This window comes from Poecilia reticulata, chromosome 3 (genome assembly GCF_904066995.2).
Source record: "Poecilia reticulata chromosome 3, P_reticulata-male-v2, whole genome shotgun sequence".
NCBI classification, from domain to species: Eukaryota; Metazoa; Chordata; class Actinopteri; order Cyprinodontiformes; family Poeciliidae; genus Poecilia; species Poecilia reticulata.
The window spans coordinates 916,905-940,456 of NC_088832.1; the positions used below are offsets into that span (position 1 = coordinate 916,905).

Genomic DNA, 23,552 nt, shown 5'->3' on the forward strand with positions numbered 1-23,552 from the left:
GCTTACAGCTACATCCGGGCTTATTTGCAGCAGTTAACCTGAAGCTCATGGAGGCTGCTTTATAGGAGTGGCTGATAAGACACAGGGTTGCTAGCTCTTTCTCTACACAGCAGTGGTAAACTGTTTTTTATATGAAAAGTAATTCATGTCATGTCTGTAACTGTCTGACTCTTACAAAACATGAGTATACTGATGCAGAAAACTTTTTTTTTCTTTGAATTAAGACAAAATGATCAATGTGCACATGCCTATTTCAGAAATAGGTATAGGTATCAGCAGCATGGCATGTGATAATGCCTATTTCAGAAATAGGCATTGAGATATTTTGACAAAAAAAAAAAAAAAAAGCATTTATATCTAATTGGAGGTTCCCCCTTACAGTATTTGGTTTGCTAAATCCATGTGGTGACTTTAATTTTGGACGGACACGTTGTTTACTACAATCTTTTGTTTGTTTTTGTAGTATTTTGTTTTTATGTAGCAATAAGACTGTAGCAAAAAAGCTACAGCTGAAAAGCAGTAAAATAGTTTTCAATTTAAGTTTTTTAATTTAGTTCAGTGCAAGTAGTTTTACAATCCACTAAGCAACAGTGACACTCGGGACCGGTGAGGCACTCCAGCATCAGAAATTGTCTCAATTATTAAATCAAAAATGAAAGAGATTACAAGGTTTCAGAAAAACATACTTTATTAAATTTTTTGTCAACTAAGGTGACGATTGCATCAATACAATGTGTCAAAATCAAATGTTAAGGAAAGGAAACGAAACCAAAGAACCGGTTCACCCACTTGTTACTATGTTCATACTATGTGCCTAACTTATTTTTGAAACTCCTGAAATTCCTCTCAGGTCATTTGTTTTGAACCCCGGCCTTTATCAAAACATCACGACATTACCGTTCCGCTTTCAGCTAAACGTGACCTTATCTCTCGTGCACGTAAGGAACGACCCACCTCCACACCTCACAAGCGCTCAGGGAGCTGCAGTTACCTGGCTATAGGTATGCGGAAGTGAGGGGAAGAAACAGCCTGGAGGCTTTCCAGGTTGTTTCTCTTTTCTTCGCAGTCGGGGTGTGAGTTGGTCATGGAAAGACGTTCATGGAACGGAAAGTACCGCTGCTGCTGATGCTGGAGAACAATTTTACCTGCTGAGCTTCAACTTAAATAAGTTACAGCATGTACTTCAAGAATACCGAGGTAAACAGATTCACCTGAGATTCAACCTTTCTTTTTGTTCAACGGCACACACAGTCCTGCCTCCTGTCCAGAGTGAGCTGTAAGTAACTCAGCAACCAAGGTGGTTTACAGTCCGGATTTTTTGCCACTGTTCTTTATACCGACTGGGACTTAGTTTGCACTGCATGTGTTTAGAAACATCAATCTGCTTAAGTTAGGTGGGTTTTATATTGTTGGTTTAAATAAAGTATGTTTTTAACCAGCCAGAGAACAAATAGTCATTTTTAACATTTTAACAAATACAGAATTTGAGAAAATGTCCTGTTGTCTATGCGTTCATTTGTAAAATTACCTACTTCTAATGTATTGATACTGTTGTCCCAGTAAAGTTAAAGAAATGTTTTCAGATGTTTTTGTGAGAGTTTTTGCTTTTAAAATTATATCGCCATCAGCACTCAGTCCTATAAACACAGCATGTTTGGTATCTTTCTTAAATGATCCGTTATATGTGTCTTTACTGAAGACGCATATAAGAGATATACAGCTTGTTTATAGTTTTTTTTCCCGCTAAAAATAGCTGCACCCAGATTCTCACTAACTTATTTTTTCCCTTTTTTTCTAAAGCAGACTGCTTTAGTTTTGAGGATAAATTATCACAAAATAAGCTTCAATTTTGAAATGAAGATCTGTGATGAAGATCTGTGACAGAGGCTTCACAATCTGCTCTGGATCAGAGCCACACCCATGTTGAAGGTCCACTCTTACTCATGCAGTATAAAAACGTACATTTTCTGTTGCCATACCGGCTCTACGGTGTGAAGGTGTAGAAACGATGTGATGGTGAACAGGTGGAAAACAAAAACTCTGATAAAAGCAGGAGTGAGTCAGAACAGTGGGAAGGTCTCAGACAAGCCTGAACCTGCACCCTGCGGCAGCTCTGTCACACAACCACAAAGTCTTGCTGCCCCATGGCGACATCTTATTCCAATTAATATAATAATACTAAGTACTTTGCACGGAATACCTCTACATAAGAAAATAATAAAACCTATATTATGTTCATCCGAAACATTTTAATAATGCAGATTGCAGAATGTGGAGAGGAAATCAGCACCTTTAAATATACTGTTTGTAAAATCAATCTTTATTTTTTTATTTTTTACATAAACATTTTTTAAGAACAGATGCACAGCCATAAGAAAAGTGGCTGTGCTATTTTGACAGATTAAACCTTATAAAAATTATATCAACATGTCATGAGATCAGAACACTTCTTACTGGGCTCCCCCAGGTCACTAACATGGACCAACCCATTCATATGTCCTTATAAGAAAATGTGATTCATCCAACCAGAATAACATAGTTCTCCATGCTGTTGTTGACTTGCATGGTGGAAACGAAGGCAGGGTATTTTCCAACCCCAACCAACTGATGCACATCATCTGCTCTAACATCCTTGTTTAGCTGTTTTAGACCTCGTCCAGACATAGCTGAATATCTGAAAATTAAAAAAAAAAAAAAATTCATCCACAAGAAAACTCAATATAATATTACTAGAAACCAGATTTGAAAAAACTCTGTTTTTATTGTATGTGTGTCTTAATGTGCTCCAGGCCAAAGCACTTAACTCTGTGGATTTAGTGGTGCATTATTTGTCAGAAACTAATGTGCAGGACCCCAAATCTCAGTTTTCCCATTAACAAATGGCAGGAATTGAACCATACACCTTTTAATTGCAACATGACTTTTCTACATACTGAATCACAATTAACCCAATTCCAGCATAAACATTATCAGCCGATATGCTGTTATTGTCCATTTGTAAATTTAATCTTTTGTATTTTTTAACATTTGTATAATCTACATGTTTTTCCATAGTTTCACAAAAGGTTCTAAAACCCCCAAACATGTACTGTGGGGTTTGCTCAGCTGCAAGAAATGCTGCTATCGATCATGTGGAACTGAAGAGAACTAAATTAATTTGATGGCCTTAATTAAGAAAACTGGGAAAAAGCGGAATTTAAATGTATCTTTTATGTTTTATGAGCCATTAATGTTGTACACCAAAGTCAGAATATAGCTCAATTAGCCGTTTTATTACTGCGACAGACTGGCAACCTCTCCATTATGTACCCTGCCTCTCGCCCAGAACGTTAGCTGGAGATAGGCACCAGCAACCCTCCCGACCCCACTAAGGGACAAAGGTGTAAATAAAATGGATGGATGGATGGATAGCTGTTTTATAGTTATGGTCAAAATTAAAGGTGTTTGTCTCTCTTAAAGGACAAGATGGAGCTGCAGGAGAAAGAGAATGATGACCAGAGTGATGAGCCTTTCTTTCCTTCTTTGGTAAGACTCAACTTCAGCAGAACTTTGCCTAAGCTAACAGGCTAACTGTAGATTAGCCTCATATACAACATGCAAACACAGAGGATAAATGCTCACATAAAAACTCTGTTACTGTTCTGAACTGATAAGCCTGTATTACAACACTTATTAACAGAGGCAGCTTAATCTGCTGTCTGCATGCAGGATAACATGGTTATGCTGCTCAGCTTCTCATTTGGCTGACAAATTCTGACTGGATCTGATATTGATTCTGAGGTGAAGCGTTTGTTCTGGCAGCAAACATCATAATGCCAGTTTAATGTTCTTCAGCTTGGTTCTACATAAAACCAAAGCAAACTTACTTGGACAGATCCCAAATGACTCAGTGGACGAGTGCATGTTCACTAGCAGATAACAATCATCATTTAGATAGGAAGTGTCAAAGTCTTCACCGGCTGCTTTTCTAAAACCTTAACTCTGATCTGACTTTAGTGTTTGATACATGGAAGGTGTTGAGTGTGCTCTGATCTTTGGGTTCATTCCTGGTGCTGGCTGAGCAGGACAGGTCCCAGCAGACAGAACAGCTTCTTCTGCATCAGCTCAGGACCTGAGATACATTTTATGTACAGAAATGCACACAATTGGGGAATAGACAGAAAGTGATGCAGTTTGGAAAGTTTTTCACAAATAAAATTCTAAAAAGTATGGAATCTGCAGTGTGCCCCCTTTACTTCAGTACCATTCAATACAATCTAGTCCAACCAACTTCATAATAAGTAAATTCAGTTGTCATGTGTGTCATCCCAAAATTACCCCTGTTAGAAAACATTGGTGAACTACAAAGATCATGAAGAGCAACATGTACATGAGGGTGATTGACAGTGCAGTTTTAACAAATATATACTGTATATATAAATATATAAAAAATTCTTAAGTTGCATACTCCTGCTTTAATATCCATATGAACTTTGCTCACAATGTGTTTTTCCTATGATTATAATTAAGCATTTTCCTATTTTAACTATTATTGAATATTTCTTCTGTACATACTTTTACACTGTGTTTTTGCTGTTCTCTTTGTCATCAGTGTTTCAAAATAAAGATACCATGTTTCTCTGTGTTGTATATGGGGTTGTAATAGTTTGTGTTTGAACAGTTTGTCCACACTACATTTGACTTCTTACTGGTGGCCATCAAGCAGGAGCCTCACACAGAGAAGTCCAAGAAGCAAGAAGAGTTTCTGGATAAGTTAAAAAAGAAAAAGATTACAATCACAGTGAGTTTATTATTATTAGAACATCAAGATGGTGATCAGTTGCCATGAAGGGAAAAACATCCACCAATATGCATTTTTATGTTGTCTGGCAGAGCATTGACCATGAAGATAAAATATTTCTGGGCCTGCGTGCTCCCAATGAGATATTTGAGGACTATCAGTACCTGATCAAAGTCTCCGACGCCTGCAACTGGTGTAAAGATGAGAATAAAATTAACCAGGCTAACAGGTGTGTTCAACACACATTCACACACCTCCATTTTTATACCAGCAGACCTATTTATAAAACTTGTGTTGGTAGTTCTAGGAAATGGCTTTGTCAGCTTTGAACAAACACCTATGATTATAGGTAAGCATGATATAATTGTGACTAAAAAACTACAAGTCAAAGCAGGAAATGTTTATTTCTTAACTGTTAATTACCAGAAATAAAGCTTTTCGGCACAGTTATCTTCAAACTTGATCAAATGTTATGCAAATTTAGGCTATTTAGCTTTTTTAATTTTTTTTTTACCATATTACTGAAGACCTCACCGTTCTGTCATGATTCTATCCTGAACCCATCCCAAGACGACTGAAACAAAAAACATGATTTACCTGTTTGCTGAATCTAAATTTGAAAGGGTTCTAAGAAAACAGAATTGACAAATTCCAGGAATGATGTCTCACATCTGAGAAACTTGAGCAATGCTGGCGGTTGAATGGAACTTTAATTTGTGCTTTGCTGTGATTGCCACACAAACTCAGAAAAAGAAAGTGTTTCTTTTGAAAGCAGCAGATTTTTGAACATGTGGCAAAATAGAAGTTCTCACACTTCTGTCTAAATCCATTTCTAAAAAGAACCTTTGAAGTTGAGACTCTTGCTTTTTAATAAATTTTTTTTTTGACTTTTTTGATGGTCCAAAATAAGAATCCATTGAAAATGGTCGATAACCAATATTTACTGATCTTATAACAACATGGTGGTGGGGCTCATCTTTGGAGGAGAGGAGATGAGATCACATACAGAGTGAAGGTGGAGCGACTGTCTTTCTGGTACACCACCACCAACCTCTGTTTGAAAACCTCCAAGTCAAAGAAACTGATTATTGATTTGATTTTTTCATGCGTAGCTGTCACTTCAGTGGACAGGAATATAAAAGCCACTTTATTGTGTATAAATGGGGTTCTATGTTATAAATACACACAGACCACTAAAGTGGACACTAGGGGATCATACAATACACTGCCAAATACTGGCCATCCACCCCAAGTGCAAGAAAGGTTTTGTTAAATCCAATATGGCAGACAGACGTAAAAAGCATGCAGACCAACTCAGGAATATCCAGTCCTTCTGTCTACTGTAGAAAACTCTTGCAGGTAAAAAAAATATTGTGACATCAAGTAACCCCTAAGGACAAATACTACTGATGTATTTTCAAAATAACAGCTTTGTATTTGGAGAAAATTACAACTGATCACCTGTCCACAAAAGTGGACATCATGCAACAGAGGCAATATTTTGACAGGGAATGATATCAATAGTTTGACTATAGATCTACAATATGTACCATTTTTAGCAAGCATTTTGGCTTGCATTAGGCAATGTTTAGCACCTAAACATTTAGGCGCTAAATGTTTTTAATGCCTAAAAACATTTACTTATATTTTAGTTCTTAATTTCAAGATTTTGTAAGGAAAAAAAGTCAATTATTGCCATTAAGAAGTAAAGTTTTTATACTTTACTGGCCAATGGTAGCAGTAGTGACAGTGGAGATGAAGATGATGAAGAACCTATGATCACTGTGGTCAATCAAAATGTTGAGAGACATGAAATAACTGAAGATGTAGCACTTGACAGTATACAAACCAGCATGCATCCCAAAAGAGAAAAGAAAATGTGGCTTTAACAGAACGGGAATTGAAGACGTTTCCAGGAATGAGTATGGAATTATGTCATACCTCAGAAACCCAAGGTCAAGAATGTATTGATCATCTGAGCCAGATCTGATGATGACATGGTACCAAGGGGTTTCTCATTTCTTGGAGAATATGAATCCTTTACATTTCAAGGCATCTGTAGCTTGTGCAGAACCCTAATAAATGAAGGTTCCATCCAGACATGCTCAAGAGTGCCAGTTGTTACACCATCACCATTAAAACACAGACTGGTGTCTAAGGCAGTGTGCCCAAAGACGGTCCTTGAGGGCAGGCATCCTGCATGTCCTGGTGGTGCCTGGTGGTTGTAATTCCAATGTTCTGATCAGGTCACAGTTCTGATCAGGTCTTCTGCTCAGTCATCATTTGATCCATATGTGTTGAACCAGGTAGAGAACTAGACCATGCAGAATGCTGGCCCTCCGGGGCCGACTTTGGACACCACTGATGTAAGGCATGTCATGAGATCAGACTGAGGCTTGGAGAACACTGGCCCTACCTCACTAAAACCAAAAATGTCAATATGCAATGATCCAGCCTGCACAAATAAAAAAAACTAGATACATCTGTATCCAATGTGTTGTTTGCAATCTCAGACCTTTGCACAATTTCATACAAGATAGACTTGATTTTTATAACTCTAAAAACAAAAACACTGAACTGTCATCTTGCAAAAAACAGTGTCACGTTCAATGATGTTAGCTGAAACAATGAGCGGAAAGGCGTAAGCGAGGGTGTGGTCAGGACTAAGGAAAACACCTTTGCCAACGTATCAACTTTGCTGCTATATTTGGCGCCTAGCAATTTTTTTTAAATCAAAAAAGCGACTAGATAGAAATCTAGTGATTCTTTCTGTTGTTGGAGACTTGTTATGGGGAAAACGGCTATTAACTGTCCTGATTGACAGTTAATACAACAGCCCCTTCCTACCAAAGCCTTGCTGTCAGCCTCACACTCCCATCCTGCAGCAAAACCGCCTGCAGTCAGAGCAGGGGAGGCCCAATTCACTCCTTGTCCATATTGCTAATGATTCACTCATGGGCAAATCTGAAAAACGGTCAACGCTCACCACGTTTGCAATTCTAAATGCAGTGAGTGAGACTGTTTTGTACCTGAACGTGGCGCCATGACATAGACATCAACCAAGCTGGGCTGCTGTAACCAATAGGAATTCAACTGTACTATAGCTGCCGTTCAACCCAAAGAGAACAGCACTAAGATAGTTTTAGGCCAAAATATTGCAGAATTAAACAAATTTTCATGAAAATTCCACAATTTGCACAAAATCATAAACATAGCACACTTAAGGACTTATAACATATATCTGCAAGAAGTAGTTGATTTGGGGTTTAGTTACTCCCTAAGCATGTGTATTTTTCATGCTTTATGTAAGGCTTAAATTTTGCTGTATGTTTTATATTTCTTGTTTCTTCTTGGCCGTCTTTCTTATTTGTTTGAAACACTTTAAGTTATTTTGTGTATAAATGGTGAAATGACCTTGCTGCTAGTAATGCTCAAATAACCTAGTTTTTTTTGTGCTGAGCTCTTTTCTTTTCTGTGTTCCCCAGGATCCGAATTGTACATTTCATTCTCAATAACACTCACATCAGAACAAATGGTGAGTGGCTTTAAAATGGCTATTTCTTTTTTTCCTCTTTTTTATATTTATGGATGAATGGATTGAGATGTAAAAGTTTCTGCGTATGTGTAATACATTATTAATACATAGTGTTGTGTACCAACACATTGGAAATCTTTTCACATTGTTAATATTTTCAGAGAATCTGGAGAAGCTGAAAATGGAGGGTGTGTTTGAAACTATGTTCTGTCTTCATGAGGTGAGCAAACTTTTGACTAACTGCTTCTTTTCCAATTTGGTTTAGTAAAACCAATGCAAGTATAAATACAAATGTGATGTAAAGGAGTGACTGCAAAGCCTTCAGCTTTCATCCACTTACTACTTTACTCATCTATCTTTCTTTGAAGTAAAATGTGTTTCTGTAGTGGATACGACTTTCTTGATGTTTTTAATTAATTTATTTTCATATGTCATGACTCAGAAAAAGGAGCAGAAGAATCTGCGAAAGAAGTGGGCTCGCTGGTCGGCTCTCTTTACATCACAACCATTTGATGAAATCAAGTCAGTTCTTCCTCTTTGTCACAACTGCCATGTGACTGAAATTATTCAGTACTTTTCTTATTCTTTTGTGCCTCATTATTTTGAAACTTTTAACAATATTTATTCCACAGAAAATTAACTGCAAAGTATGTCCTTAGGAGGCTCAGCCAGACACTTTCTGCTGGGTATTGGATGCTTTAATGGTCTAAGCTGCAGGCATTACTAACACAACAGATGATAGCAGATACCAATCTCTAAATTGTAAATGACATTTTTATTCTATCTAAAATTTTTCTTTAAAGAGATGGTTTGCATTCTCACTAAAAGTTCATTAATTAAATTAAAATTACATTTAAAATTTTATTGTCCAGAAACATTGAACAGATTTAGTTTTATTTAATCTTTTGTTGGTATAGGTAAATCTTGCTGAAATATTAGGTCTCATGTTCAAGAATGTCCTGTTACATCCATACGTACACACATCAAAGCACACAACAGTCAGTAAAACTCATTTAACCAATTAACTGTAAAATGCAACTAAAAATAACATCTTTAGTTCAGTCAATCTGCATTTTTACTTTAGAAATGCCATTTAATAGAATCCTTTTGATGTCTACATCTGGTTTTAGACTAAGTCAAGAATAACTATATAACTATACTAAATCTGTTTTATTAAACATGCTTGCTACCAACAAGCAAGAAATTACCCTACACTGTAAAACATTTGAGCCACATTTAGTTATGTCTACTATGTTCTACTCTTTAAATGAATTTAGCGAGTTTTAGAGTTTGAACCTAAATGTGTGAGATTGTGTAAAATAAATCTACAATAGTGAGTTGTGTTAACTTTTTCTTAATTTGGTCATACCCCCCAAGAGTTGAATAAACTAGAGTTTTTAGGTTAGCACTAAAATACCAAAAGAATAAAAAGACAATAGTGGGAAACTCAGAAGACCGAACTATTGGGAAAACAGTTAATATTTGTATACTCATGGTGTACAACCCCTAATCAGCTTATTAACTCAAAACACCTCTAATGGTTTCCTGTGCCTCTAAATGTGATGAGTTCAATGTGCCTTGATCATGTTTGCTCTGTTGATGCAGATGTTACTTTGGGGAGAAGGTGGCGCTGTACTACCTGTGGTTGAACTGGTACACCATACTGCTGATTCCAGCTGCTGCTCTAGGTGTAGTCATCTTCCTTTATGGTCTGGCCTTTTTCAACACCAGCCCTCTAATGTAAGTCAGGAACATGCATAGAATTAAACTTCTGCTCTGAACTATATACATTTCACAGAGCAGCTTTTGAAGAGTTTCACATAAAACAAACTTTACATAAAAAAATAAAATAATAAATGTTTATTATATTAATGCTTCCATTTTTGTATGTGTGCTTGTCCAAAGTAAGGAGGTGTGTGACTCTAATGTCACCATGTGTCCGAGCTGTGACAGGGTGTGTGAACCAAGACAGCTCTCAGAAACATGCACTTATGCTAAGGTGAGCATGACAAATTACTGGCCATCAGTTAGGAAATGGCAGAAATGCCAGCAAAGAAACTAGAAAGTTTTGGAAGAACTAAATAATAAATTAGTAAATGTGTGCAGACATAACAATGTCTTTTTTTTGATGGAAATTCAACATATTGGAAAAAGAGTTGTTTGATTTGTCTTAATCTTAATTTATTTTTGTTTTTTGACATGACTGGTGTATTTCTGCTGAACAGTATCAAAAAGAACATGTTACTTCGAACAAAAGGGAAATGTGGAATGAATTGACCTTATAAAGCAATGTGTTTTTTTGCCATTTCCTGAAAAGTCAATTTTTTTGAGAACATTTCTGTCCAACAGCAGCAATATGCAAATTGACCATGAAAGACTAAGAACACTATTGAAACTGTGAAGCATGGAGGTGACAGCATCATGATGTGTGGACATTGAGGAAAGAATGTAATATAACATTCTTTCTGTCAAGACATTCGCTAGGCAGCTAAAGTTTGGGTTCAAGTGACTGAGTATAATGCCATGTTGATTACAAAGTACTTTAAGGACAGTAAAGTTGATGATTTGAAGTGACCATCACAGAACCATGAAATGTATTACAAGATGAGAAGCAAATGTAAGTAAATTGCTAAATTTGAAGACAGTAAAAAAGCATTTTGGAAGTTGAAATAATTTTTAGAATCCTAACTGGCCTAAGCCCCCTTCCATACCTCCCAAAAAGTAATGTAGTCCTAGGTAATGAGGGACAAGAAATATTTTGTCTTCTGACCCTAACAGGAAGTTCAGAGCAGTGTTGATGTACGCTGAAGTTGAACTTAATTTTTCTTACTTGTTTTTAGTATATTACAATGCTATCCAAACATATCCAGTTTAAACTTACCTGGTTACAGCATTTAATAATGTGGACCAATTCAGAACTGCACATGCAAATGTTAAAGCATGCTGGTCAATTTGTGTTAGAAATAAAAAAGTCATGTTTATGTGTTTTTTCTTCTTCTTCCCGCCACAGGTCAGCCATTTATTTGACAATGAGGGAACTGTTGCATTTGCTATGTTCATGGCAATCTGGGGTAAGTCTCTGATGTAATCACTGTTGCTGCTTTGCTGGTGTTCTGGGTGATTTTGACACTTTCCTTCTTTGTTTCAGCCACAGCTTTCCTGGAGTTTTGGAAGAGACACAGAGCCAGATATGTCTCAGAATGGAAGGTCTATGACTGGAGTGAAGAAGAGGTACAGTTTTTCTTCAACATAAGTCCCAACAATATGATGCCCTTTACTGTGTTTGTTATTAATATTTAGGTAATAATTGACAGGACTTTTCCCTGAGCAATATCTTTCTGAATATACCATTCAAGTAGAATAAACATAAATCATGAACACAACAGAACCGATATTTGTTCTATTGTATTCTGTTCTGTTATTTTGATGGTTTTGATAGCTGTCTTAATGGAGATCACTGATTCATTTACTTCAAGCTCTAAGTTTCTCCAGTTTAATTCCATCATATTGGCTGGTGTTTAATACTGGAAACTCATGATGTGTTTTGTTTATATTTGGAAGTCAGAGTTCCCAAAGTTGAATGTTTCCCATTAAAAATAATACAAGTTGCTGGTGTAATATATGTGTTATCATTTCTGTTACATAAACATTTAGATATTGGCCACATATTGCCCACTGTAGAGTATCTGTTAATGAACATGTCCCTTTTTATGTCTGAAGGTATAATACGGAGAGAAATACCGGTCCTTCTCAAAAAATTTGCATATTGTGATAAAGTTCATTATTTTCCATAATGTAATGATAAAAATTAAACTGTCATATATTTTAGATTCATTGCACACCAACTGAAATATTTCAGGTCTTTTATTGTTTTAATACTGGTGTTTTTTTCATACAGCTCATGAAAACCCCAAATCCCTGTCGCAAAATAATTGCATATTTCATCCGACCAATAAAAGAAATGTGTTTTAATACCAAAAAAGTCAACCTTCAAATAATTATGTTCAGTTATGCACTCAATACTTGGTCAGGAATCCTTTTACAGCCTTCAATGTGACGTGGCATGGAGGCAATCAGCCTGTGGCCCTGCTGAGGTGTTATGGAGGCCCAGGATGCTTCGATAGCCTTAAGCTATCGAAGCATCCTGAGTGTTGGGTCTTGGTCTCTCAACTTTCTCTTCACAATATCCCACAGATTCTCTATGGGGTTCAGGTCAGGAGAGTTGGCAGGCCAATTGAGCACAGCAATACCACGATCAGTAAACCATTTACCAGTGGTTTTGGCACTGTGAGCTGGTGTCAGGTCGTGCTGAAAAATGAAATCTTCATCTCCATAAAGCTTTTCAGCAGATGGAAGCATGAAGTGCTCCAAAACCTCCTTATAGCTGCTGCATTGACCCTGCCCTTGATAAAACACAGTGGACCAACACCAGCAGCTGACATGGCTCCCCAGACCATCACTGACTGTGGCTACTTGACACTGGACTTCTGGCATTTTGACATTTCCTTCTCTCCACAGTCTTCCTCCAGACTCTGGCACCTTGATTTCCGAATGACATGCAAAATTTGCTTTCATCTGAAAAAAGTACTTTGGACCACTGAGCAACAGTCCAGTGGTGCTTCTCTGTAGCCCAGGTCAGGCGCTTCTGCTGCTGTTTCTGGTTCAAAAGTGGATTGACCTGGGGAATGCAGCACCTGTAGCCCATTTCCTGCACACGCCTGTGCACGGTGGCTCTGGGTGTTTCTACTCCAGACTCAGTCCACTGGTTCCACAGGTCCCCCAAGGTCTGGAATCGGTCCTTCTCCACAATCTTCCTCAGGGTCCGGTCACCTCTTCTCGTTGTGCAGCATTTTCTGCCACATTTTTTCCTTCCCACTGAGCTGCCTTGATACAGCTCTCTGGGAACAGCCTATTCGTTCAGAAATTTCTTTCCGTGTCTTACTCTCTTGCTTGAGGGTGTCAATGATGGCCTTCTGGACAGCAGTCAGGTCAGCAGACTTACCCATGATTGTGGTTTTGAGTAATGAACCAGGCTGGGAGATTTTAAAAGCCTCAGGAATCTTTTGCAGGTGTTTAGAGTTACTTTGTTGATTCAGATGATGAGGTTAACTGCTCGTTCAGAGAATCTTTTCATGATATGCTAATTTTTTGAGACAGGGATTTTGGGTTTTCATGAGCTGTTTGCCAAAATCATCAGTATTGAAACAATAAAAGACCTGAAATATTTTAGTTGGTGTGCAATGAATCTGAAATATATGACAGTTTAATTTTTATCATTACATTATGGAAAATAATGGACTTTATCACAATATGCACATTTTTTGAGAAGGACCTGTACAATACTACCAGTTATCTAACTTGCAACTAGAATGCACTCAGCTAAATTATGAAATCATTCACAGATCTGAGCTGTGACTTCAGAGGCAAAAAAATTAGTCCTTCATCACAGTTGGATCACATTTGGGAATAACTATCCTGAAGATTTTACTGGTCAACAGATACTCTGACTGTCCTTAATCTATGTTTTCTCTGGATTAATTTATTTATAGATTGATGTATTTTAATGTGCATTCTTATTATTTTATGTACGGTATGTATGTATTTATTTTATATGTTTATTTTATATTTAGTCATATTTAAATCACATACAATATCACACTTATAAATTTTATATTGTATATGGTTATATTTGTATTTACCAATCTTTAACACTTTGGATGTAGCTGTCAGTATATAAGCAAGTCATGTAAAAAGTGATTAATATACTACAGAATCTGTTTTTACAGTGGAAGTCTCTGTTTGTGTTGAATCAAACCAACATGAAATTTCAAGTGTGTGTGTTTTTGTCTGTGTATCAACAGGAAGAACTGATCATGGAAATAGTCAATGATATAGAGTGTGAGCCCAAAGATTTCAAACACTCATACTTTCAAAGTACTCTGGTCCTCATCTTATTTACAGCCATGGTAAGACACACACACACGCACACACACAGACAGACAGAGGTTATGTTTCTCTATCTTCTCTATCAATAGGTTCATTGACTTCCATTATTTTCTATAGCCTGACCCTAACTCTAACCTCAACTCAATCCACACCTTAGCCCTAAACCTAACTCCTACCACTAAGACTTCTCAGCAGGCTGCGGTCCCCACAAAGAACAGTGGGTTCCCACAATGTAATATGTGTTGGGAAACTGGTCTTTACCAGTATCAATTTATTACCTGGAATGATGACAACACTGCCATGGTGCAATGTTGTCACAGATAACTGAAACTAAAAGCATCTGTCATGTGATTCTGGTGTAGGAGGCGTTGGTGTCAGAAATGTGTCTAAAGATTGAAACATCACTGGGAGGAGATTGACACAGAACAGTGACAGCTCAGTTTCACAGCTACTGTTCATGTTTGCTGCTCATTCAAGACATCACTAACAACTATTTTAAAGCAAATTAAAATAATTTTAAGTATTTGCTTCTTTGGGAATCATATAAAAAGCAATTGATTGCTTACAAATTAAATTACAGGCTTTCCAAATTCATTAAAAAATATACATTTATATAAAATATTTTGGAAAAAGGCTAGATTTGCTGTTTTTCACCTCCTTTTTATTGAGCTCTATTTTCTAACTTTATTTGCATTTTAACCTTTGACAGCTTATTTGCTGTATTTTATGGTTGATGAAGGGTTTTCTTGACAGTCAAGATGTTTCTGGCCAATTAAAACTCATTTCAACTGCTGGAACAACACACTAGTCAGAATTCTGTGGAAAACTTTTTTTTTTTCCCCAGCAACTAGTTCTGGTTGTTCTGGAATTCTTGGGGTGGAGCTTTGTTATACTTGCACAAACTTTCACTTCTGTGACCTCAGAAAGTGAAAACTGCAGATTACCAAACTGAGCAATGATCAACAATTTGAAATCAAATTTTGTTTACTCCATTTGTGTTCCAGAGCTAAGTGTTTAAACTTGACTAATATCACAGGTTTCTGTTTTTGTTCTAACTGAAGACAGTAAATTCCTTTAGAGCCAGTCATTACATGTGACTGTTGGGTTTTAAGGTTTCATTTCAGTTCTGGTCACCTTTTTTATGCAGCAAAAGCTAATAACAAACAGCACTTCACAAGACAGACTCATCTATCCATCTATCCAGCTTAATCTCTAACTTGCAGCTCTTCCTAATTAAAATGTCTTTTTTTTTTAGAAGACACTAATGAATAAAGCTATCGCAGCATAAAGCTATCGCAGCAGAAAGCTATTTATATTTTTTGTTTACCTTATTTTCATTCATTATCAACACTCAAAGAGCAGTTTTGAGAGATGTAGTGTTATACTTGTTTGAAGAAAAAGGGCTACATGTGTTTGTGATTCCATTAATTGTGTGTGTGTGTGTCTGCGTGCGTGCGTGTGTGTGTGTGTGTGCGCGTGTTTGTGTGTTGCAGTTGATGGTGATCATCGGTATTACTCATGCTCTTGTGGTGTTTCGAGTGATGACTGCCTCCTGGTTTTCGAGAAGCGAGTCGGATTTTCTTGAAGAAAAAGCCAACATGTTAGCTATGCTGCTGGGAGCAGTGCTGCACTATGTCACCATTCAGATCATGACCCGGGTATGTTTATTCAAATTCTGATTTTAAAAATAACATGTGTCCTGATTGAAAAACATGCAGGAAAAGGTAAAAAAAAAGTTATTGACCCTTGCAAAGGGTTACAAAATCACTTCAAAGACTTTTTAACTCAAGATAAACACAGTAAGAAGCTATTGTTAACAAACAGGTGACTAAAGATCAGAATTGAGTTGAACCTTTGCTGGAGTGGCCAGTCTCCCAAAATTACTCCAAAACCAGATCTGGACTCACCAGGAGGTCACAGAAAACCCCAGAGCAACAACTAAAGCACTGCTGGCCTCATCTGCCTCAACTTTGGTCAGTGTCCATGACTCAAAAATAAGAAACAAATGAAGAAAAATTCCATTCAATATACTTTATTGAATTGAATTTAACAACATAAGTTGATCCAAGGTCAAAAAGAAAAAGAAAGCGACTGACTTTTTTTTTTTAAATTAGTGATTATTTATGTTTTTCTCCTGTGTCTGTCTTGCTTCCTGAGCCATATAAAGAGCCTGAGGCAAGTTAATGTTATCATATCTTGAGGAAGGCTTTTCAGCCTTCTAACACTACCATTTTGTGACTAAAATATGCAACTTCACACAACAATGAATTGCATAAACAAAGAAGCACAAATAACATAAAACTACTCTAAATTTGAGTGCAGCATACCCAGGTAAGGCCCCTTTTAATGTCTTTTAACATTAATTCCCCACTCACATTTAACAAAATGAATGGGGAAATAGCATTCAATATTTCCTACTGAGTTACATACACTGACCGACCACTTTATTAGATAGACCTTAATAGTACTGGGTTGGACCCATTTTTGCCTTCAGAACTGCCTTGGTTCTTTGTGGCATAGATTCAACGAGGTACTGGAAACATTCCTCAGAGTCTGGTCCATATTGACATAATAACATCACACAGTTGCTGCAGATATGTAGGCTGCACATTCATGATAAGAATCTTCCATTCCACTACATCCCAAATGTGCTCTATTTGATTGAGATCTGGTGACTGTGGAGGCCATTTAAGTACAGAGAAACCAGGAAACTGTGTTCAGGAAACTAGTCTGAGATGATTCGCGCTTTATGATATGGATATGTTAATCCTGCTGGAAGTACCCATCAGAAGATGGGTACACTGTGGTCATAAAGGGATGGACATGGTCAGCAACAATACTCAGGTAGGCTGTGGTGTTGACACGATGCTCAGTTGGTACTAATGGGCCCAAAGTGTGCCAGGAAAATATCCCCCACACCATTGCACCACCACCACCAGTCTGAACTGTTTATACAAGGCAGGATGGATCCATGCTGGCATGTTGTTGACGCCAAATCCATCCGAATGTCGCAGCAGAAATCGAGACTCATCAGACCGGGGAACATTTTTCTAATCTTCTATTGTCCAATTTTGGTGAGCCTGTGGGAATTGTAGCCTCAGTTTCCTGTTCTCAGCTGACAGGACTGGTACATGGTGTGGTCTTCTGCTGCTGTAGCCCATCCGCCTCAAGGTTTGACGTGTTGTGCATTCAGAGATGCTCTTCTGCAGACCTCGGTTGTAACGAGTGGTTATTTGAGTTACTGTTGCCAGATTGGTTCTATCAGCTGGAACCAGTCTGGTTAGTCTCCTCTGACCTCTGGCATCAACAAGGCATTTGCGCCCACAGATCTGCCACTTACTGGATATATTGTATCTTTTTTGGACCATTCTCTGTAAACTCTAGAGATGGTTGTGCACGAAAATCCCAGTAGATCAGCAGTTTCTGAAATACTCAGATCCAGCCCGTCTGGCAGAACGGTGCATTCAAAGTTACTTAAATCACCTTTCTTCTCTATTCTGATTCTCGGTTTAAACCTCACCAGATCTTGGCCATGTCTACATGTCTAAGAGCATTGAGTTGCTGCCATGTGATTGGCTGATTCAACATTTGTGTTAATGAGCAAGTGTATCTAATAAAGTGGCCGGTGAGTTTACATGTTTCATGGTTAGCTGAGATGCTTTAAAATTAATATCAATGAACAGAACAGGAGTACATTTGTTTTAAAAGCTTCAAAAAAATGACTTATTTGTTCTTGTGCATTGTCCTGATCGTGCTCAACAACATCATTATTCTACCATCTCTCATGTCAATCTAACTGTAATTTGGTTTGCAGGTGAACAGATGGGTGTCCCTAAAACTCTGCGATCTAGGTGAGAGCATATGAGTCCTGGTCAGGATGGAGCATTTCTTTCATTGAGTTTTAAACCAGATCATCTGTTTCTGAATGCTTTCTTCTGTCTGCATTACTCAGAGGAGCTGAACTCACTCGCTGCCAAAGAGAGAAGCTTCACAGTTAAAATGTTTACCTTTCAGTTCTTCACCCTCTTCTCCTCTCTCTTCTATGTGGCTTTTTTCCTGGGCAGGTATGTATCCAAAGCATGTAGTCCAAACACAACACATAGCTTTGTGTTGTTCATTCAAAGTCACTTAAATCACCTTTCTCCTCTATTTTGATTCTCGGTTTAAACCTCACCAGATTTTGGCCATGTCTACATGTCTAAAAATCAGCCAATCAAATCACATGTGTAGTTTTTGATTCTGATCAAAGCACAGTGATATGTTTTGAATAAACCAAATGGTTTCAGTTTACCAACAAGTGGGTATAATAAAAGTTTCTTGGTTTGTGTCAGGATAAACGGCCATCCTACAAACTATGTGCGTCTGGCTGGGTTTAGACTGGAGGAGGTGAGATCACTTCATGGTTTCCGTAGAGCTGTCATACTGCAACAACATGGTAAATAGTAAACCCTAACGTGTCGTTTGTCTTTCAGTGCCATCCCAGTGGTTGTTTAACAGACCTCTTTATCCAAATGGCAGTGATTATGCTGCTCAAACAGACTCTCAACAACGTCTTGGAGATCCTTGTGCCGTAAGTGAGATGTTTTGTTTTGACTTTGCATGTTGCATTCAGGTAACCTACAGGAAACAACAGTGGATCTAATCCTCTTGCAGCTGGGCCATGAACTTTTTGAGAAGAAAAACTGCAAGGCGGCTGAAGAGACAGTGTGGCAAATGTTACAGGAAGTTTTGTCGTGAAAAGCAGGGTCGTGTTGAAGCATGTGATGTTTGCAAAAGACGGGACTGGCTGAGAAACTATCACCTGGGTAACACGGATGCCTTCAGCCTGTTTAATGAGTTTCTGGAAATGGGTAGGTCTATTTCACTGTAACTACAAATATTACAGCTATGAAAATGAGGGGGAAAGAATCACGAGAGGGATTTACACTTGTTTCTCTCACGCTGCCGTTTGAAATTAGCATAACATTAAATGCTGCTCAAAGTCACACATGGAGGAAAGAGCTAATTAATAAATTAAAATAACAAGGACTGACATGGCGTAGTTTTTATTTTCAGCCTTTAGAACTGCAGATTGCTGTTTTGTTTGCATGTTGCCCACTGCTCTCTCTCTGTGCTCCTCAGTGATCCAGTTCAGCTTCACCACCACATTTGTGGCTGCATTCCCTCTGGCGCCCCTTCTGGCTCTTATGAATAACATCATTGAGATTCGCCTGGATGCCATCAAAATGGTCCGCTACGAGCGGCGCCTTATTCCCAGAAAGACCAGTGACATTGGTAAGGCATGGAAAACAAGCATTTCATGGTCTTTTATGTTGTTTTAAACCCAGAAAGCCTATTTTTTAGAAAAGAGCCACACAAAGAGCACTTTTTGCCACTTAGTGCAATAGATACAACACAGAAACAGGAGTTTGTATGTAACTGCTGTATTTGAGGATTATTTTGCTGTCTGCAGGAATATGGACGGAAGTGTTGGAAGCTGTTGGTGTATTTGCTGTGATCATTAATGGCTTGGTCATTGGCATCTCATCTGACTTTATTCCTCGTCTGGTTTACCATTACCATTATGGCCCATGTGCCAAAGGCATCTATTCGACACAGTCAGTCACGTCTCCAGCTTAAAGCTCTGACATCATCTTAGCACTGAGATATGTTCTGTCCTCATGTTTTTCTTATTTGCAGCTGTATGCAAGGCTACATTAATGACACTCTGTCTGTAGCCTTCATGAAGACCAACATCAAAGATGAATATATGCTGAAAACAAATGATTATGCTAACGTCACTCAGTGCAGGTGAGAGAACTAAATGACTGGTTTGTGTTCACACATGTAGTGTTCCTTCATAGATGGGTCAACCAGGTTCAACTGTTGTTTACAGCTACAGAGACTACAGGAATCAAGACTACTCTCTGACCTCTCAGTTTTGGCTTGTCCTGGCTATACGCTTTGCGTTCATCATTCTCTTTGAGGTTTGTTCCTGGAATATTGCAAACATTTTTAAAATTAAAATTAGAAAAAGAACTGAATTTGATTGTCTTACATCATTTTGTCTTGTGTGTGTTATCTGCCTGCAGCATGTAGTGGTGGTGTGCAAGTTTATCGCAGCCTGGTTCGTCCCAGAAAATCCTGTCAGGGTTAAGAATGGTCGCTTGCATGATAAAATGGACCGACTCAAGAGTGAATTGAAGTGAGTCAAATGGAATAAACATAAGTCATCTTAAGAGGAAAAACTCACTAAAACACATTTTGAATTCACCCTCTTGTGAAAAGTCCATGTTGTTGTTAATGTAGTTTTTTCCGCTCCAGCATTTTGCCACACATTGTTTGACTTTGAGTTTGGTGTGGTTGACTGGAGTTCAGTGAAGTCGGATTACAGGATGCCACTCTAACCTGTGTTGTACCTTTGTGATCATAATGTGATGTAATTCACTTTTACCTGCTGGCTCCATTTCAGTGTATTACTGTGGTGTCAGTTTATAATTAATGTGTTCTCAAGACACATTACCAGACAAGTAGTACTGCTATAATACAGACAGCAGTGTTTCCCTACCATTTTCCAATTCATTTTATTAGCCAATCTAAATAACGCCAGTTCAGATCGTGAGCTGCTTCCATCTCTACTTTCGGTTCTCTCTTAAGTTATGTTCATAGATGATGAATTGAGGCATGAGGGTGTGCCTGTATGTTCTGCTACCTGGTCGTCCACCTCAGAATTTCTGCAGGGATCTCGCCCCACCTTTCACTCAAACTGGATGAATGGGAAGGTGCTCTTGCAGAGCAGGTTTGCCTGTGAAAGCATTTATATGATTCCTCTATGAGGGCGTATTTTCACAAAATACTGCACCAACCTACATATCGACAATAAAAGCCACACCTCTTCTATCAAAAGTCACTAGTGCCACAAATCACCATTTTTACCATGTGTCTGGTTAAAAAGTCACACAAAATACGCTGGTTTATGGCTTAGGATGCTGTAAAATATGACCAAATCCTATCAACACCATGCTTTTGTAGACTTCCTTCTCAACATAAAAAATAACATTTATTCATGTCATTGAATTCAAGTTTTTATGGGTGATGGCATTTGATGAGTGGTGGCGTTCAATGGCCTGAATAAAAGCCATAATTTTTGCAGAGAGAGATCTACCCCAAATCCAAAGGAAACTTGGAGACAAGAAATTAATAAGGATACTGTAAGGTGGTTGAAGGAGCAGTACATGGTATCCCCCCTAGTGGAGGTGGAGCATGAAGACTTGATTCCATCACTGGTTGAAGTGGAAAAGCGTCAGGACACTGGGTGTGGCTGCTGAGGGCAATGTGCCTGTGAAGATTATGATGTCTTCAAAGTCATAATGGGTAGCATGACAACGCTGGTGTAGTACCAGTCTGATATGGTGGTCTTTATATATTAGGCTGAAGAGTATGTTCCACTTATCAAGCTATCACACTTCTCACCCTCCCTGGGAATGCTTAGCAAAGGATGTTGGAGAGACGGTTCCCTCAAACCTTGGATTGAAGAGGCAGCATCCCGGCTCTGGAACAGAGAACCACATCTTTACCCTCACTGCATTGCTGAGGAGATGTAGTCATAGAAAGGATGGTGTCTATTTGGGGAACCTCCAAGTCTCATCTCGACTTTCTGCAGTTGATGTGTTTTTATGATGGCTTCCTAAGGCAATGAGGCATTTCAACGGTTCACAGGGGAGAATAAAACAGCCATAATGAGAGTCAGATCCTGCTCATGTGGGCCCTGGTTCTCAACCTGAAGAAGGTGTACTGCTGTCTGTGGGGTGGAGGTCAGTCTCTGCTTCGAGCAAAGATCATCAGGATATCGAGGTTTCTAGTTCATGAGGGACGATAGGATGGGTGGGGTTAGTCTGTAATAATGTGGGCGGTGCTCCAGTTTTTGTGGTTCAGAAAGAACACAAACATTAAGCCAAAGTTGAAAAGTTTCAAGTGCTAGAAACTTTTAAAGATAGGAAAATGTAATTATTTACAACTTAACGATAATATGCTTATAACAGAGTGTCTCCTATCAACAAAATTCTAAAGCTGCAAACTTGATAAAAATTCATTTGCCATGATAATTCCTTCTTATTTGTGGTATCTGAATTGAGTTTTTGTTTTAAATAGAGAAAAAAACAAATGGTAACACTTTATTTGACGGGGGTGAATAAGACTGACATGACACTGTCATAAACATGATATAACACCTGTCATGAACATCAGTAAGTCTTCATGAATATTTATGACTGTTGTCATAAAGCGTCATTCGGTAAATTATGACTTTTAATGCAAAGTTGACATTATTCAAAATGTCTTTGTTATGACAACTTGACATTAACCAAGAAATCATTACTGTTTAAACTTTACCTTTGATAACATAAAGTTACCTAATTTTTAAAGCGCAATCAGTAATACTTTTATAACAAATTTATATCAGTAATGATTTCTTGGTTAATGTCAAGTTGTCATAACAAAGACATTTTGAATAATGTCAACTTTGTATTAAAAGTGTCATAATTTACCGAATGACGCTTTATGACAACAGTCATAAATATTTATGAAGACTTATTCATGTTCATGACAGGTGTTATGTCATGTTTATGACAGTGTCATGTCAGTCTTATTCACCCCCTTCAAATAAAGTGTTACCAAACAAAATTTATACAAAATTTCACATGTATGAAAGCAGTTCATCCAGATTTTAATTTTATTCTGTATGTTTTGTCTGTTTTCTTTTCAGAGACAGGAAACTTCGACGTCCCATATCAACCGAAGTGTGACCTTAGCTGACCTCTGATCTGCTTCCACTGAAAGGCGCTGAAATGGAAAAAAAAATGAATTTATGCTTTTTAATAATCTGTGCCTGCTGTTGTAACTCAAAATAATGTGACATATTTGTTCAAGAATATTGTTGAAAGTAGCAGCAGGTTTGGTTTTATTTGAAATGTAACTAAATGTGTTATTTTATGTCAGTCATTTACTGCTGAATGATGCACTGTGAAACATTTAGCTGATTCATTCCTGAACTTGTTTCATTGTTGCTCTTATTGTAGGGAAAAGCAGATAACAGCTAACTGATATTAAAATAGATTTGCAGTGAACCAGGCTGCTGCACATTTTCATTTCAAGGTTTCTGTCTAAACAAGCAAGTAAATTAAACCGCCGAGAAGATAAATGTGGAGTCATCTCTTCTTTGGTTGGTGTCCAGCAATTAAACATGTCCTCCACATAACTGAACTCTGCTCTCAGGCTCTTCTCATGTTAGGTGTATAGTCACTCCTTTTTTAG

General features: G+C 37.8%; 1 protein-coding gene across 4 annotated transcripts; it reads left to right on the plus strand.

The window, feature by feature from the left end:
• The first annotated feature begins 946 nt into the window (after positions 1-946).
• ano9b (anoctamin 9b) lies at positions 947-23,439 on the plus strand. Of its 4 annotated transcripts, none has more exons than XM_017303893.2 (24): positions 947-1,276; positions 3,460-3,525; positions 4,661-4,780; positions 4,873-5,009; positions 8,266-8,315; positions 8,477-8,535; positions 8,758-8,837; positions 9,921-10,055; positions 10,221-10,314; positions 11,326-11,386; positions 11,464-11,546; positions 14,177-14,281; positions 15,755-15,919; positions 18,076-18,112; positions 18,214-18,325; positions 18,593-18,647; positions 18,734-18,831; positions 18,915-19,111; positions 19,383-19,535; positions 19,714-19,858; positions 19,941-20,051; positions 20,137-20,227; positions 20,333-20,445; positions 23,005-23,439. In XM_017303893.2, exons 2-24 carry the CDS (start codon positions 3,466-3,468, stop codon positions 23,042-23,044), a joined length of 2,301 nt encoding a protein of 766 aa, XP_017159382.2. In that variant the 5' UTR covers positions 947-1,276; positions 3,460-3,465; the 3' UTR covers positions 23,045-23,439. The 4 variants fall into 4 exon arrangements, with proteins under 4 accessions (XP_017159382.2, XP_008403158.2, XP_017159383.2 ...); XM_008404936.3 differs by having other exon boundaries at positions 947-1,197; XM_017303894.2 differs by lacking the exons at positions 4,661-4,780; positions 4,873-5,009.
• Positions 23,440-23,552: the final 113 nt, after the last annotated feature.